This window comes from Branchiostoma lanceolatum, chromosome 13 (assembly GCF_035083965.1).
Source record: "Branchiostoma lanceolatum isolate klBraLanc5 chromosome 13, klBraLanc5.hap2, whole genome shotgun sequence".
Lineage (NCBI taxonomy): Eukaryota > Metazoa > Chordata > Leptocardii > Amphioxiformes > Branchiostomatidae > Branchiostoma > Branchiostoma lanceolatum.
The window spans coordinates 16099214-16117502 of NC_089734.1; the positions used below are offsets into that span (position 1 = coordinate 16099214).

The 18289-nt window shown below is 39.3% G+C and overlaps 1 protein-coding gene and 1 long non-coding RNA gene across 2 annotated transcripts; one reads left to right on the forward strand and one right to left on the reverse strand.

The window, feature by feature from the left end:
- Positions 1–418: 418 nt before the first annotated feature.
- Positions 419–2127, reverse strand: LOC136447925 (uncharacterized). The gene is made up of 2 exons (XR_010757799.1): positions 1422–2127; positions 419–958 (listed from the first exon to the last, which is right to left on the reverse strand). It is a non-coding gene; the product is annotated as an uncharacterized lncRNA (long non-coding RNA).
- A 12196-nt stretch (positions 2128–14323) lies between these two features.
- On the forward strand, positions 14324–17536 carry LOC136447719 (sodium-dependent lysophosphatidylcholine symporter 1-B-like). Its single transcript, XM_066446762.1, has 4 exons — positions 14324–14445; positions 14987–15065; positions 16380–16537; positions 17438–17536. The coding sequence occupies exons 1-4, from the start codon at positions 14362–14364 to the stop codon at positions 17534–17536; spliced, it is 420 nt and encodes a 139-aa protein (XP_066302859.1). The 5' UTR covers positions 14324–14361.
- Positions 17537–18289: the final 753 nt, after the last annotated feature.

Consider the following 18289-nt stretch of genomic DNA (forward strand, 5'->3'; position numbering starts at 1 on the left):
TTAATTTCTACAGCTATTTTGAATAAGTAGTACCCTGTTCTTCTGTTTAATATTGGTCTGTTGTGTCTGACAAGTTCGAAAAACCGCGCTCGCCGTAGGGGCGTCACGGGAGGGTAGAACCAGGAAGAACGCCATGTCGCAGGCTACTATGGCTGTCCGCATAGATAGATTATGAAATATTTGCAGTGTTTGTGGACTGTTAGCTGAAAGTAGTGTAAAGAGAAAACTTGATTGTACTGTGTTAGCTTTCCAATACATTGTACATGTCCTAGTCAACACTCTATGCCTAAATATTCATTGTGAGAAATCAAATACAAATACGTAACAACCGTGGTAGGACAATCTCTTAACCACTTTGGTCAAGAGAAAAGTGACTACAGCAGAGGATATAGACGAATAATGAGCTGCCAAACTGATAAAAAGGTATATTTTATCTTTATTTTTTACATTCATAGAGTTCATACAAAAATACAGAGATGAAATGAGACTGGTAAGATAACATGACATGTCACATCACTCTGTAACCTACATGACAAGTACAATAATAATTCAATCAACATGTAACATTATCATAGAAAGTAGGAATGGCAAGAGATTAAGTTAAAAAGTACAGATTATAAATACAGTACAAGAAAATATATCCCAACTACAGTCAATTATATGACATGTATAAAAATAAATATTTTTTTCTGTAGATTGTACAGCCAATCACATTCTGAACTTGGTGTGATTAATGACATCTATGATTATGAAGTCGTATGGACATTTAAAAAAAAAACATAGAGCACATGAGTTTAATTCAGCGGAGCCAGACACATATAGTCAGAGAAAGAGGAGTAGCTGCAGCCTGCACATGCTCATGAACTTCCACTGGCATTCTGAGCTGATCTGCAGGGCCTGAAGTCTGTCAAAGTTGATCAGAGTTCCTGATGGCCACCTGTTGACAGGGATGGTTGACCTACACATGACATACAGGCAGACAAGGGAAATAAAAATCTGACTTTTACCTTCTGGTCCTGCAACCAAAGCAACAATTACATCAAAATACAAGGTAGCGTTAGTTGAAAACTCATTTGCTCTTGACAAAAACTTGGACATTATCAGAAACCTACTAAATCGAATAAACTTAATCTGACCCATTATTGATAAATTGCCACGAAAAGTATCTTGAGAAAATCTATGAACTTTAACAAACAGCTAGGTTTTCTCTGACACAAAGAACTCAGATGCCCATTGTTGTGAGGTGCAACCCCCTATTACAGTATTTAACTCTTTATCTTCTTGTTATGTGAAGAAACAGTAGGAGACTGAAAGTTCATGCATATGCATTTCAGGGAATAACACAAATATTTGAAATCAATTTTGTCACAAAACTAGCAACAGTTCTAACTCTAGTTAACATATATACAGTATGTGCTTACTTTCTCTAGCTATAGGGTGGCTGAAGCAGTATGGGATCAGTTTTAGGTCAGAGAGGACCTCTCAGGAAATCAGTGGAAACTGTGACTCCTACTTTCTCCTATAAAGAACAAAGAAACAATTTTAAATGATAGAAGAAATATCAAACATACAATGGTTATTAAAATTTCTATTGTTTCAGTAATGTTGCATGTACATGTACAAATAACTTAGTAAGCGCGTGTTTTTTTTCTGTCACAAGAACTTTCTATAAGAGGACTTAGCCTACTAATTCCAAACTAAATGACCAGCAACAGCCAGCTTATGTTACATGTTGTACACTTGTAGTCTGTAATTTCCAAATGAAAGTAGCAGGGCCCTTTTAAGATATGTCTGCTCACACAAAAGAAGAAAGTGCACCAATGCACCTATCCTTTATCAATGCATAACTATAACATTATAACACAAGAACAGTTCCTACAATAAGATGGAAAATTATAGTATTGTTTCACATTAAGAAATTCATAGATTTTCTGGTCATCATTTTGTATATATCACAGTAGAAATTGGAATTCCCCTAGTAGAGATTAGAATTCTAGTCTCTCCTAGGAGAGATTGGATTTCTACTACTGAATTGGGATCTGAATATTGGAATTCCAAGTTGTCCTAGGACAATTACATACTTCAATAAGTTTGAGGACAGGATAATTTCCAATTCTAATAGGAGAAATATAGATTACTATATGGAATATTATGGAAAATAGACTCAATCATTTCACAACTGACATTTTAATTAATTTCAGCAAAGGTGTGCCTACATTCATCATCATCATTCTAGGAGAATTATTTCATGTTTAAGATATCAGAATAATCAGATGTCCCTTCTGTAACCATGGTGACATCCATCTTTTCCTGGTCACAGACCTTATTCATTCAGACCATCCCAGATTATCCTAGGACATATTGTAATCAAGATTTGTCTTAGAATAATTCACAATTCTAATTCTGCACGATCATCCCAATCTGTTTTAGGATATACTCAAATCTATGTCCATGGTATAGTGTTAAAGTAAAGGAAACAACAATATTCTTCGACTAACCAGAATTTACACATAGACTTCAATTTGAAATTCTATAGCAAAGCTTCAAAATCTGAAACAATACAATTACCCTTTTTCTAACATCTAAGTTTGCTGCATACTACTCACTAGGGACACTGTAGTACCTACCTACCTACCTAGCTTTGTCTACAGCTAACTTCCAAATTCCACACAGGTGATGCAACAGAGTTTATAATCTTTTCTTGCAATTAGCTGTCAAGAATATGTTATATACTACAGCTACTCACCAGTGTACAATACTGTAAATGCAGAAATGTTCGCAGTGGTTTTGTTTGTGGGTTTTGTCGCGAACTTAAAACCATCGCAAACATTTTATCCAATACTGTAGCACTGCCACAAAATCAAAACCACTGCGAACACTCCATTTTCCCCTAAGTGTGATAAAGAAACCACAAAAAACGCATTTACAGTAGTAACTAATATCCCAGTTCAGTAGTAGAATTCAAATCTCTACTAGGAGAATCTGGAAATTTCCAAGGAGAGACTGGAATTCCTAAGTCTACTAAGAGAATTCCAGATTCTCCTGAATTCCCATCTCTAGTTTGTATTAATACTACAAGAAACATGGTGATTAATCTTGTGCATTAATCCTGTTGATATGACAATGATTGTATAAGGGAACATATGAAATTAATACAGCTGCACAAATACAGCATAGTATTAGTAAAAATAGATCACATGTGCTTATTTCCATGTGTCATGTAGTAAAGAACTCAGTACTTCAGTGTATAATAAGATGTTAGAAATACTTGAGGTATACCGGTGATAGAGGATGCTATATTTTAGCTCAAAATTAAGATTATTTAATGTAATGTAATTATCAATATATTTGTAGGTCCACCTACATCTGTGATTCCACTTGTAAATACTGTAACATGGTAGTTACATTTAACTAGCATAGCCAATTTGTTCATTTATCTTACACATAATATTTTTTCATAGTAAGTATTTATTTAATATGGTGATCTGTAAACTCAGGTAAGAGTTTTTGCAACATGTAATTACACAACTATAAGGTACAGCATTAATTGACCTGGATTTTGCAAAATCTGTAGAGTTTCAATGCAATAATATCAATAACAGTTCTAATCTGGTTGGTCTGTGTTTCAAATCTTGATACAACATCAGCACATGATTCACCTAGTAGAAAAAAAGAAGGAAAAACAGTGGGGAGGGGGGCATATTACTTGTGCTGTAATTTACAGAATTTTCTGGGACATCATTTAAAGCTAAGTCATATGAACTGATTTAAGCTACTACAATGTGAAATATCATAAGGACTAATGTAATAAAATTGACATATAAGCATTCAGAACATTTTTCATATGCATAAATTGATGTTTTGCAGTGGTAAGCTACAATTTTGAAGGATCAAAAATCAGGCTGGACACAACCTCGGCAATCTAAGCATGTCCAAGATTGTATTTTTACAGACAATCTTTTTTAAACTTGTAAAACATTATTGCATATTGTAACTTTGCAAGAAGAAAAACAGCAATTTAAGCGGAGATAAACAGCTTAACAGGAGTTTTTCCAGGCTACGGCCTCGCCGCAGCTAGTGCACACATGCGAAACTTGCACGTAAACACCTCGTGTTTGAGGCCTCGCGGCGGCGAGAAAAAATTGTCACACTGGCATGACACCATTTGCACATGGTGCAGACACGGCTAGTGTAACTACGAAAGCCCAATGGTACAATCGGTGTGTGAGTAGCGAACAGGCAACGCGAGCGTCGCGACACTGACAGGCAGCGCGAGCGTCGCGACAACAGGCAGCGCGAGCGTCGCGACAACAGAGCAGCGCGACGACGAGCCGTGAGACAGAGGTCACACGATTGACTATGCAGTTCGGAAAACAGTTTGATAAATCAATTATAAACATAATCACATAATTGTCTTTTACATCAAACTTAACATACTTTATATTGAACTTTAGATACCTAATTCTCCAATTAGAACTCTTCCTATGAGTTCCTAGTTCGTAAGAAGAGAATCGACAGCTATATATGATATTTATGTTTAGCCATAAGTATGGCTCAACATATTGTTTTCTCTCATGTTTCTTCTCCTGTCAAATCTTCAAATCGATTCATCTCTGTCATTTTTTGACCAAATGACCTGAAATTTGGTACAGAGGTAATGTAGGCAAAAACCAATGTACGTTCTTTTCCTTTTTTTGATATTGACCTTGAAAGTGATTTTATTGAGGTTTTTAGGCTATTTTTAGCATATCTTGGCCTCCTGCGCCCTTGTATTTCAACCGAATGACCTGAAATTTGCTGTATATGTGGCTTGAACAAATATTTAAAGGACTACATTCCCATTTTTGGCATACATATATTCAAAACGATTTATTTTGGGCATTCTTGACAATATTTGCCACTTCTGTCACTTTCAATACTACATATGACCTACAGGTCATTGACCCCGAGTGCCTTGCACCTGGCCAAGCTTGAAGTTTGCTTACGAGGAGGAAAGACCGGACATAAACATTTAACGTGATTATCGGGAAAACACCATGTTCCCTTAAACTCAGTGGTTAAATTGCAGTTTAGGAAATTTTATAACAGAAAACAAGTTAAATCAATGATTTTGTGAATGTTTATTCTAGCATTAGTTATTCCAGATATTTTCAAACTCCAAATTCTTCAACACAACACGGGAGATCGTTTCTCCTCAGACTGGCGCGACACTCCTGTCAAAATTGATTGATGATCTCTCTCTGCCGCCGACTTCATACATGATCAAAGGCGGGTGGTAGGCGGTGCCTTCCTACATGTCCTACGTACGGGCGTATGGATCGTAGAATTCGGCAAAAAAGGAATGATTAGGCCAGTAGAGTCAGTCCCCGGTAAGGTCAATGATTCGCCCCTTTGCGCTAGCTTGTAACGTTAAATAAATGTACCCTCTGGTGGCCAAACTTCACTGACAAACTTTCTCCCTATTATCATCATGAGCTTGCGTTAGTCTGGTACTAGTGACTATTATGTGCCGGGAATGTTTATCTATCGCACGCCTTGGAAGGAAGTTCAACCATGATAAATGGTCGGCCGTTGCGAAAATTTGGAATCCCATGCTGTTGATTTTTGTGATTGAATCTGTAAGAAAATATATTTTCATGTCGTTCATGTTTTTGGGACGGACGCCGGGACGGGGTGAATTTTTTCTATCATTTTCGTCCCGTTAGTAATGCAAATCGAATCGTGTTGCACAAGAGGCAAAACACTAAAAACGTGGGTCTTGTGGAGTGTTTTGGAGCGGGAAAATGCCGGATATTAGCGGTGCCGAACAGTGTACATCGTCGCGCGCGGGTGACGCTCCGTCAAAACAAATCCGCTGGTGGTCTAGCGCGGCCACCGAAAATAGGCAGAAACACACAGGAGGACTTAGCACCTTCGTTTATGAGGGCAATTGTGAAAATCTTTTGTTACAAATTGTTCGAACATTGAAACATTTGGATAGATGGTTTGAAACTGTTCTAAATAAAGAGATTTTTGTGTAGTTACGTTCGAAATGTTTCCAACGTATGTGAAATGAGTTCAAACATGTTATAAGTTTCAATTCTAATTGTTTGAACACTTTAGAACTGTTGTGACTTAGACATTCTTTTAATCAAAATAGTTCAAACATATTACAAATATTATATTAAAACCCTCTCGGTGACTTTGAATTGACCCAAATATGTTGTTTTTGGTCATTTCCTTCGTCTCCTGTCAAACCTTCATATGTATACTATGGAAAACTTCATTCTTCCCTGGGGCTGATCTTTTTTAATTCAATTTTGAACTGGGTTGATTATGCGCAAGAGTGTAATTTTCAGCGGATATTTTTCGACTGGTTTACATGGAAATGGCACGGAATATCCCATTCTTGCAAGGGGAGGATTCTTTAATTATTTCTTTAAATTTTGAGCTGGAATGATTATGAAAAAGTCCATTCTTTAGCAGAAGTGTTAATCAATTAGTGGATATGGTTGTGGACTGGTCCATATTGTGTTGAGGTGCTACTGGAAGACTCAGTTTTGGACTGGGGTGATTCATTTTTTTAGTGCAAGTATTTTAGAATGGTCCATTGTTATTTGGGGAGAGTCCATTTTTTGCATGGCGAGGAGTATGGCTAAACATGCTGTATTTGCTCGCAAATGTTGCCTTTCTAGTATAGATAGGTTTAGCTTGGATGCCAGCCGCCAAACTCTGAAAGCTCTGAACTATCAACTCAACAGTGACACTGTGGATATTTTGGAGTTTGGGGGTCTGGCGTCCAGGATAACAACTTAGGCTTGGCTACCGTTCTATCCATTCACACCCGGTTTTGCAGTACAGTGGACGGTCCCGCGTACAGGTCAGAGGTTATGTCAATGGGATAGTAGTAAATGGTTTATTGATTAAAAAACACATGAGAAAACGGCATTGCAGTATAGAGACTGAATTGCGCCGCAGCTTACAATCACGTACATGTATACAGTAAAGTCGACACGATCAGAATACTATGTACACCAAACGTTAACAGTTCATACGTCCAAATAATCGTTGACTAATACAATTAAAAGCTAGATTTCAGTTCGACATTACTACTACTAAAAGCAAGGTTAATGTCCAGCCGGAATAACAGATCGGGACCGTCCACTGTACTGCAAAACCGGGTGTGAATGGATAGAACGGTAGCCAAGCCTAAGTTGTTATCCTGGACGCCAGACCCCCAAACTCCAAAATATCCACAGTGTCACTGTTGAGTTGATAGTTCAGAGCTTTCAGAGTTTGGCGGCTGGCATCCAAGCTAAACCTATCTATAATGTCATATATAGCTGTCGATTCTCTTCTTACGAACTAGGAACTCATAGGAAGAGTTCTAATTGGAGAATTAGGTATCTAAAGTTCAATATAAAGTATGTTAAGTTTGATGTAAAAGACAATTATGTGATTATGTTTATAGTTGATTTATCAAACTGTTTTCCGATCAGCATAATCAATCGTGTGAACTCTGTCTCACGGCTCGTCGTCGCGCTGCTCTGTTGTCGCGACGCTCGCACTGCCTGCCAGTGTCGCGACGCTCGCGCTGTCTGTTGTCGCGACGCTCGCGCTGCCTGTTGTCGCGACACTCGCGCTGCCTGTTGTCGCGACGCTCGCGCTGCATGACAGTGTCGCGACGCTCGCGCTGCCTGTTGTCGCGACGCTCGCGCTGCCTGCCAGTGTCGCGACGCTCGCGCTGCCTGTTCGCTACTCACACACCGATTGTACCATTGGGCTTTCGTATGTAACGAAAGCGACCCGAGTCGTGAATGGGTAAACTCACCTTCATCCGAAAACTCTAAGAAGTACTTACCATTCCTTGAGAAAGCCTTAGAACACAAAAAAGATGCTGATCTTCCAGATGCAGCCGGTTGGTTCCGTATAAACTGCATTTTGTCCGGTTTTAGCTGCAAAAACACTATAACCAAAATACTTCCGGCTAAAAACGGCACCACGTGACCATTGTGTAAACATTTCCTGCGGTCAAAGGTCTGAAGCCGTCATAAGGCGTGAGGTCAGTGACCTGCAGTACCGTACAGCCGCTAGGCGGCGTCGCGCGGGCACCAACGCTCGTTCGAAACTAAATGTTCAGTTGTAAACAGGCGTGTATGAAGAACAACTAAAATGCCGTTGCACAACTGAAAGGCAGTTGTACAACAATGCGCATTTATTATCCATCTTTTAGTGACTCCGTTGTCAGTTAATATGTTGATGTCGCGTCAGAAAACGATACCAAGCTTTTGTTGTAATATGCCTCACTGTCTTGGCAACCAATCGCCTTGTTAACCGATAAGAAACGAAAGCATTCCAACACCCATGAATTACTTTTCTTTGCGATACTTGTCTGTCAGAATAAGTAAAGCCTAACGTTTAACACTACTTAATCTCCGTTGTCTTCTAATCATCAAAATATTCACTAAACAATTGTTGTCTGAAAGGAGCTATTTCGAAGCAACATATCGTTGGACTACTAGCGTCATGGTATTCTTAATCCAGTAGCACAATGGCTACACTTACTCGATTGAAAAAAAAAACAACATTGTATCTATATGGAGTAAAGCTCCGATTGTCGGTTTCGTAAACTTGTTGAGTAGTTGCTTAGCAGTGTACTGAGTCTCTGATATAAACAGAACGGACAATCCACTACCAATGCAGTCAGAAATAGGTAACGTAACATTTGCCAGGCTGTGCGGTCAACAATGTAAAACGCTTGTTATATTTGTAGTTACATTATCGCTGTTGTTATTGTGTGGGCCGACTACTGTCTTCGCAGTATGGGGCTGAATCGCGAGGAGCTTACAATTGGCGGAACTAAATTGCATGGATCTCCAGCGGCTGCCATTCAGCGCTATCTCAGGTGAATTTAACGCGGCGGGTAGGTGCGGCCATAGGACTGTAAGCTCGTTTACCACTCACGCCGGGAAGAACACCTACTTTTATCGATAAGCGTGGTGGGTTCTTTAACGTCAATAACGAGCTCAAGGTGTGGATCTTACCAAACACAGGTCCTCAATTTAACGCCCTTCCCGAGGACGAATCATATAGTTTGATGTAATTAATGTTGTTCAGACAAAAGTATGTTTAAAAACTACCGGTTCCCACTGCCGTTCAATAACCAAGTTATAAACGAAATTACGTTTTCTACCATTTAAACTATTATTTGTGTAGGCTGTTTCATGCTTTTACATGGCATTGCCTTTGCTATGTTGTGATGTGTTGTGATGCGCTGTGCTACGTTGTACTATGCTATGATGTACCATGTTGTGCTATGCTATGCTGTGCAGTGCTTTGCTATGTTGTGATGTTGTGGTATACTACATTTTGATGGGTTGTACTGTGCTAGGTAAGTAGGTTGTGCTATCACGTCGTGCTGTGATATGTTGTGCTGTCTTGTGCTGTGCTATGTTGTGCTTTTGTGCTGTGTTATATTTTGATGTGTTGTGCTGTGCTATGCTGTGCTATGCTGTGCTATGTTGTGCTGTCTTGTGCTGTGCTATGTTGTGCTGTGTCCGACCACAAGACGTAAATAAACACGATGGTCAAATTCAGGCTCAGAAACTCTCATGTCCAGCCTAATTCGAACGTTGTTCCACGATGTTCGAAATGATGTAATTCGATCCAAACACGAGTTCGATATGGGGTCACCTGCGGTCATTGCATGTTTCTGCGGTAAACCCGCGCGGTCGGGCCCCTTTCCCCGCATCCGGAGAAAAACTACTTTTTTCACAAATTTTACCTGTTTTCTGAAGAGTATATCTATGCTGGCACTTTGTTGTTGACATGTAACATATAGCGATGTTATCGGCGTCAATTTTGCTGACCTTGAATATTAGAAGGATTGTTTACGCCATTGTCAATTATTTCTTTATTTCTTTATTTCTTTATTTGAATTTACCACATGCAAAAACAAGTGGAAGGGAGGACAAAACAGGTGTATCAACACCTTTACAAGTTGTCCTCCCAAACCTGAAATGATAATAGAAAACAATACGAAACCAAATCAAACAATAAACATTAGACATCAACAGTCAGTAGACATGAATATACAATTTGGAAACAATTATACACAGAATTGATTATATACAAAATTATCAAATATCATTATATACAGAGTAAAAAGCTAATTATAATACTAATGTAGCCTTAAGGCAGTGCATGAGGCACACCCACAAGATGTGGACCAAGAGCAGGGGACGTCGATATTGAACTGGGTGTCAAATCTCACAAACGTGGCTCTCACAAGCGATCGCTTGAATGACAAGATGCTAGACTTTTCAGTGGCTTGAACCCCAATATTGCGGAGGACAGGACTCAGCTGATTCCAGATGGTGACCAGCCTTGGTATGTAAGAAGAGCTGAAGGCTGATGTCCTTACTCTAATGGGGGTAATCATGTGAGATCTGAGATATCTGGAGGGTCTGGAAGGGAAGGATACATACTTGTGAACAATTGGTTTTGACTTGACAATTACCCCCTCCCCCTATCCGTGCGGCATGACAAGCGTTCGAACATCGTTAAGGATCAGCTTCAAAAAGCATCCACCTTACCTCATTTACGGCTCAAAATGACTTTAACGTTTTTATCCGAGATTTCTTTTTTTCTGATTTTTGAGAAATGATGTTGATTTTGAATCATGGGTAATGTAATTTTTTCACACATTTTTCGATATTAACTTTACTATGCTTAAAATCCAAAATTAAAGAATCCCCCAAACAGAAAGTTTTGTTGTGTTCCTTGTCGACGAAAAAAAAAATCAGAGATTTTCATTGACATTTGGAGCCAGTTCTTTTGCGATGTTTGCCTGAAAAATTTGTTTGAAAAAAACATTCCCCCTGAAACTTGAAAATGATCGTGTTTGGGAGCAAAATCTAGAAAATCAGCCATTCTGCGCAAAATGAAAACATTCAAAGTTTGATAAATCGTTTATTTCGTTTTATTTTGAAAAGATTTTCTCGTCCCAACTGTTTCGTTTATTTACAAATCTTTTACCGTTAGCCAAAATGTTGCCTCGTGTAACCCAATACTTTCTCGAACGCTCGTATCGTAGCAATGGGAAAGAATACCCCTGCGACAGACGAAAGGTAAACGTTAACTCATAGTTGAGAACATAATGTTGTACATATTAGGTTACAACATGACCTATTTTCATAGTAAAATGGCGACCGAAGCTTGGGTACCAACCCCGCTGAGTATACGAGAGAAGGTTTTCTATGGAGTGGGATCGCTGGCCTTCATTCTACCAAACAACATCCTGAATTTCTACTTCAACTACTTCATGCTGTTGGTGGCTCAGGTTAGTAATCAACATAAGGAGTTATCGACAGATCCTAGATCGCGAATGTCTGAAAGCCGTTCAATAAATTTCAAGTTCCTCTTCACTGCCCCCTGCATGCAGTGGCACGAAAATCACTTGCCACAGCTGTGTCCCGTCTGGTTGAACGACCCCTCTCTACCAACGTCCTCATTAACGGGTCTCCAAGCAAATTTTAAACAAGAGTCTTTCTGACGCCTTTGACAAATTCTGTCAACGAACCGATCTTGGCACTTCCAGCTGTGCGTCCAAGCCTTTGCTATCAAAATACCTTTTATAAGGTAGTGTGTGGACTCTGCAAATATATTATGGACATAAACAGTTCACACCATTTCTCTACATGATGTCTGATCCCCTAACGCACATATGAAATATGTTGGGGTACCCCGGGTGTTAGGTGGTTTGTTTCAAGTCCTTCGCTATCACCGGGCGGCAGTAACCTGAAAGCCCGGTTGGAAATATTGGCCGTCAGAAAAAAAACAAAACAATGCTTATCAGCAATAGGTCCGGTAAGCACATCTAAGTCGGTCCTTCAAGATTAGTTACCAGCCTACAAAGAAGCGGCTAAACCATTGTTTCCAGTAAATGGGGGAAACATAACGAATAGGAGCTTATCTATATATTATATAACCAGACCACAGTAGCTATAGGGGTCTCTGATTTTTTTTAATACAGTAGTTTGAATGTTTTGCCAGGAAAGGAAAATTATAAAAAAAGAAATAGTCAGGGATTATTTTATCAATGTTTAGTCAATTTTGTAATGATATTAGCCCATCTAGTTTTCAATATTCTGTGTTGATGTTATTTGTTGTTTATTCCCACGCAAGTTGGAGAAGCTGATGCCCCTGTTTACTGACCTTCAATATTAGAAGGATTGTTTACGCCATTGTCAATTGCCCCCTCCCCCTATCCGTGCGGCATGACATGCGTTCGAACATCGTTAAGGATCAGCTTCAAAAAGCATCCACCTTACCTCATTAACGGCTCAAAATGACTTTAACGTTTTTTTTCCGACATTTCTTTTTTTTTTTGATTTTTGAGAAATGATCTTGATTTTGAATCATGGGTAATGTAATTTTTTCCACACATTTTTCGATATTAACTATACTATGCTTAAAATCGAAAATTAAAGAATCCCCCAAACAGAAAGTTTTGTTGTGTTCCTTGTCGACGAAAAAAAAATAAAATCAGAGATTTTCATTGACATTAGGAGCCAGTTCTTTTGCGATGTTTGCCTGAAAAAAACATTCTCCCTGAAACCTGAAAATGATCGTGTCTGGGAGCAAAATCTAAAAATCAGCCATTCTGCGCAAATGAAAACATTCAAAGTTTGTTAAATCGCTAATTTCGTTCTATTTTGAAAATATTTTCTTGTCCCAACTGTTTTGTTTATTTACAAATCTTTTACCGTTAGCCAAAATGTTGCCTCGTGTAACCCAATACTTTCTCGAACGCTCGTATCGTAGCAATGGGAAATAATACCCCTGCGACAGACTAAATGTCGACGTTAACTCATTGTTGAGAACATAATGTTGTACATATTAGGTTACATTTTCATAGTAAAATGGCGACCGAAGCTTGGGTACCAACCCCGCTGAGTATACGAGAGAAGGTTTTCTATGGAGTTGGATCGCTGGCCTTCATTCTACCAAACAACGTCCTGAATTTCTACTTCAACTACTTCATGCTGTTGGTGGCTCAGGTTAGTAATCAACATAAGGAGTTATCGACAGATCCTAGATCGCAAATGTCTGAAAGCCGTTCAATAAATTTCAAGTTCCTCTTCACTGCCCCCTGCATGCAGTGGCACGAAAATCACTTGCCACAGCTGTGTACCGTCTGGTGGAACGACCCCTCTCTACCAACGGCCTCCTTAACGGGTCTACCAGCCTACAAAGAAGCGTCTTAACCATTGTTTCCAGTAAATGGGGAAACATAACGAATGGGAGATATTATATAACCAGACCACAGTAGCTATAGGGGTCTCTGATTTTTTTTTTTTAATACAGTAGTTTGAATGTTTTGCCAGGAAAGGAAAATTATAAAAAAAGAAATAGTCAGGGATTATCTTATCAATGTTTAGTCAATTTTGTAATGATATTAGCCGCTCTAGTTTTCAATGTTCTGTGTTGATGTTATTTGTTGTTTATTCCCACGCAAGTTGGAGAAGCTGATACCCTTGTTTACTGTCCCTAGGTCCCACCCAGCATGTTGCTGGTACTTGGGACGCTGACGAAAGCAGTGGACGTCGTAGCCAACCTCGTCGTCATCCCCTTTGTCGGACGAAAGGACACCAAATGGGGCAGATTAAAACCATGGGAAGTGCTGAGCGAAACTCATATTGCAGTCCCAGTCCCACGACCTCATACCTCGGCCAAATGAGGATTCATGTTAACCTTTACAACTGACGTATTATAAATGTTTCTCCCTTGTCGTCATTTGCATAAATCATATCAGTCAGTCATCTTTGCCACTTCGATAACAGAAGTTGGTCAGAGTATGAGTCTTATCTTAACAAAGAAGGCTATGCTAGCATTATCCCATAGATTTACGCAACTTACTTGCACAATCTGTTTTAACGAAATGCCGGAAGTAATTCTTTATTTGCATGATTTATGTCTATAGGTGTTTCTCTCTTTCTTAGTTACATATGTTTGAATAGTCCTATCATGGAACGGATTAATACATATTGCTATATAATGTGAATGTATTGGCATTTGATTAGGTCAATCATCACGTAAGATATCTATTTACCAAAAATCACGACAACACATCAACCCCTTCTTGAGTTATCCTCTTTTAAAGTTTCAAGCAAATCGACCACTGCAGTTCCAAGAATAGCCGCAGGGCACGTCAACAATACGTCACCCAAGAGGGCTTCCACAGCCAGAGCTAGGTACTCATTGTCAACCTCCATGTTGGTGTCCCTAAGACGACACGTGAAAACGCTTTGAAAATGCTGTTGTCGTTGCCTCAACAGGATTCTTTGCGGGAGTGTGATTGCCATCCCGACATACCTACTGATGTGGGTGGTTCCTGACACTACAGCGGGCGGAAAACTTGCGTATTATCTCGCTATCTACACCGTGAAGGCTTTATCCGTCACGGTAAAGAGACTCAGTTCCCTAGATTTAAAGTGTAACCGTTATTCTTGGTTTATCCTTGATTCACTTTGGTGTCTGAAACAATCATGAGGAACGTAAAACATAGACTATCAACTGTTAATACTGTGGTTGTGAAATTCACAGAGATATGACTTAATTCTTCATTTTTCCGGCAGTTCTATAGTGAAGATAAAAACATCGGCGAAAAGTTGGTTTGTTTAAATTACGGCCCCCTTGTGACCATCACACCATATTGAGAAGCTTATCCTGCCATTGGCTCCGCTGTTCAATGACTAAAGTGGGCCTTCATCAATTGACCGAAGAAATTCATGGACAACAAATTCTATGGAGATCTACAGGAGATCTTCTGGAGACATATGAAGAGCAACCTTATGGAGACCATGCAGCGTCCTTTGAGAGCTCCTTGTGCGACCGATGAGCTATCTGATAAATTCTGATTGCTCAGTTGTTGCTCAATGGTCGCCGTCTTGGTAGAAAATTGGTTCAAACGTCGATATTATTCATTATCTTCCTTTACCAACAGGCACTTGCGCTGGGTCTCCGAACACTCATAATGTATATGAGTGATGACAGTGCGGAGAGGGACTCTGCAGTAGGATACAGTGAGTACTTATAATTATGTTTAGCCATACCCAGTATGGCTAAAAGTATTGTTTTTACTCATGTTTCTTCTCCTCCTCTTTCTGCCTGTCAAATCTTCAAATCGATTCATCTTTGTCATTTTTTGACCAAATGACCTAAAATTTGGCACAAAGGTAGTGTGGGCAAATACCCCTAGATTTTTTTCTTCATTTTTTCGATGTAGACCTTTAAATGGATTTTATTTAGGCCAATGGGAGCACGGTTTTTCAAAATGCAATCCCCTGATTAGCCAATATAGTTGATCAACTTATCTTGCATTTCTGGGTCAGCTGCCCTAGTGTTAACACCAATTGTGGCATTGTGACTGCCTAGCTATAGGGCATGTGCGTGCATGACTTTGTTCACACTTTTGGCATATTACTATTACTTCAGAATAATTTTTCTAAATTCTGTGCAATTTTCAAAACAAAGATACACATCTCCATTTTTTGCATGGGGAGGAGTATGGCTAAACATACTGTATTTGCTCAGTGGCAAATGACGCGGTCTTTCTAGTTACCAAACTGTTTCAGGTCATGTTCGCAATGTGGTCATTTACCGAGACTGAAATTGCACATGTATCTTATTCAGCTGGGAGGTGTGAGCTGTAATCAGAGTGATTATAAGGGTTTATGCTGCCATATACAAATATAGATATAAATATAAATATAGATATAGATATAGATATAAATATAAATATATGTCAAGCGTAATCTGTTCGCGGGATTGGACTTTGAGAAAGTCTGTGTGGCCTGCCCAGGGGCTGGCGTTAGAATAAGTGAATACCTCGTGTGCGGAGACCACCCGCAGGAGTGTCAGACAGATAGCTTAGTAACTATGGCAACTGTCTGGGAGGACTACGTGGGAAACGGATCGTTCTCGCTTCACGTCAGTTACCCGGCTATATATATATATCTATATCTATATCTATATCTATATCTATATCTATATCTATATCTATATCTATATCTATATCTATCTATCTATCTATCTATCTATCTATCTATCTATCTATCTATCTATCTACATATCTATCTATCTATCAATATCTATCTATCTATCTATCTATCTATCTATCTATCTAATCTATATATATATATATATATATATATATATATATTAGTAAATCGATGAACTTCAATTAGTCGAGCAACTGTAAATACTACACGGACACGTGAGATCTTCTTACGGCTTGGGTCGGGGAAAATATTTTTTGAACATCCCTCTATGTTAAAATGTTAACATGCTTTATTCGCAATACGAGGAACAAAAGACGTTAGTTATTACCATCACAGGAGTCGCATTTGAAATTGGTGGCGTACTTGTGGGCATTGGCATGCAGGGACTCATCGTAGGGGCATTTGGAGGTTCTCTCTCGTCTTCAGCTTGCGCTAACATCACCGTTAGTAACAGCAGTGGTGTTGACGTGGACATGGACTTTCTACAGGCACAGGTATGTCTTTACAGGTACCATTGAATCGTAAATTATTGGATATCAAAGTTCTTGAAATGCAACTTCTTTGGTAGCCCTTTTACAACTGTCTCCAAGAAAATAAGGAGAATATCTTGACCAGGAAATCTACTGCAGTCATTCACAAGCTTAGCCAGACTTGGGGTCGTATTCATTTCACTACAGCACCACCTAGTGGAGAAAAGAATCAACTTCAGTCATTGTTGCCCTGTGGCGATGAATAATGGAAATTCCATACTTGTGATATGTGATTAACCGTTAGCCAAAAATGTTGCCTTCTGTAACTCGATACTTTGACGAACGCCCGTAGCGATGGGAAAGAATACTATAGCAACAGACCACCGTGTTAGAAATTCAATCTTGAGGACAGAGAGTTGTTCTTGTTTCAAGAACCTCCATCTTGGTACAAAAAATACTTCTTGGTGTTAGAAATTCAATCTTGAAGACAGAAAGATGGTCTTGTTTCAACAAACCTCCAACTTAGTACAAGAAACTAATTTCTAATTGTAAGAAATTCAGTCTTGAGGACAGAAATATATTCCTGGTACAAGAACCTCAATCTAAATACAAGAAGGTCATTGTTTGTGTAAGAAATTCAGAAATGTTAGAAATAGATGATGACTACAAAAACAATGTTGTAGATGTATTGGTCCATAAGCCTGAAGACTAAAATTCTTAGCCCAAAAATATATATTTTCTTTTAAGATTGTCAGAATAGGATTCTTGTATACGGAATAATATTCTTGCTGAAAGAAAATTGTTCTTTGTAAAAGAAAAATAGGAAATACAATGCAAAATGTCTGTGGAAGTCTGGTAAAAGGTTAACCGGAACCAAAAATTGAAAAAAAAAACTACAGGATTTTTTTCTTCCTCCATGTCTAGAGAACCGGTTACCTTGTGGCCGCCGGAAGTGTCTGCGCCTGCTGCGTCCTTGCCGCCATGGCGGCTCTTTTAGGGGTCACAGAACGAAAAGGTTTGTGAAACAATTATATTTTGTATTCTCTTTGATAAAAAAGTTATTTGCACACAACCAAGTGTTTTAACCTAGTTGAGATTTCGTTAGAACGCCTATCACCTTCTTCAGGGCAATACTGACAGCATCTACTTCGCACTACCACTGCACGAAATGGCCACGTATCCTGACGGATCCGACGTATCCGGAATCGGGCCTCATGGCGTTTCCGAGCGAATCCGGAAAAATCCCAGTTCACTGCTCGGATACTGAGGTGCCCGCAGATCCGACCAATTCCGACGCTGTATTCCTCTGGATCCGTGATGCGCCTCGGATACCCGAAAATATTTGTGCGGATCCCTCGTTTTTTTTTTTATATTTGGAATGTTCGGATTGTTTGAATGTCGGTAGTTGTTTCGGATCCTGACGAATAAATACACACGGCACGGCATGATCTCATTTCCTGACGAATCCAGCAGCTCCACCCATGTCCAGTATCAGGGTGAAATGCACGAAGTTGTCCTAAGTTAAGTTAGATGTCCGAAGTTATCCAAAGTTGTCCGAAGTTGTCCGAAGTTGTCCGAAGTTATGACGTCATCCTAACTTTGGACAGTCAGCCGGGTGGTGTACGAAATTGTCCGAAGTTGTCCGAAGTTATATATGACGTCACCCTAACCATGACGTCATCCTAACTTTGGACAGTCAGCCGGGTGGTGTACGAAGTTGTCCGAAGTTGTCCGAAGTTATGACGTCACCCTAACCATGACGTCATCCTAACTTTG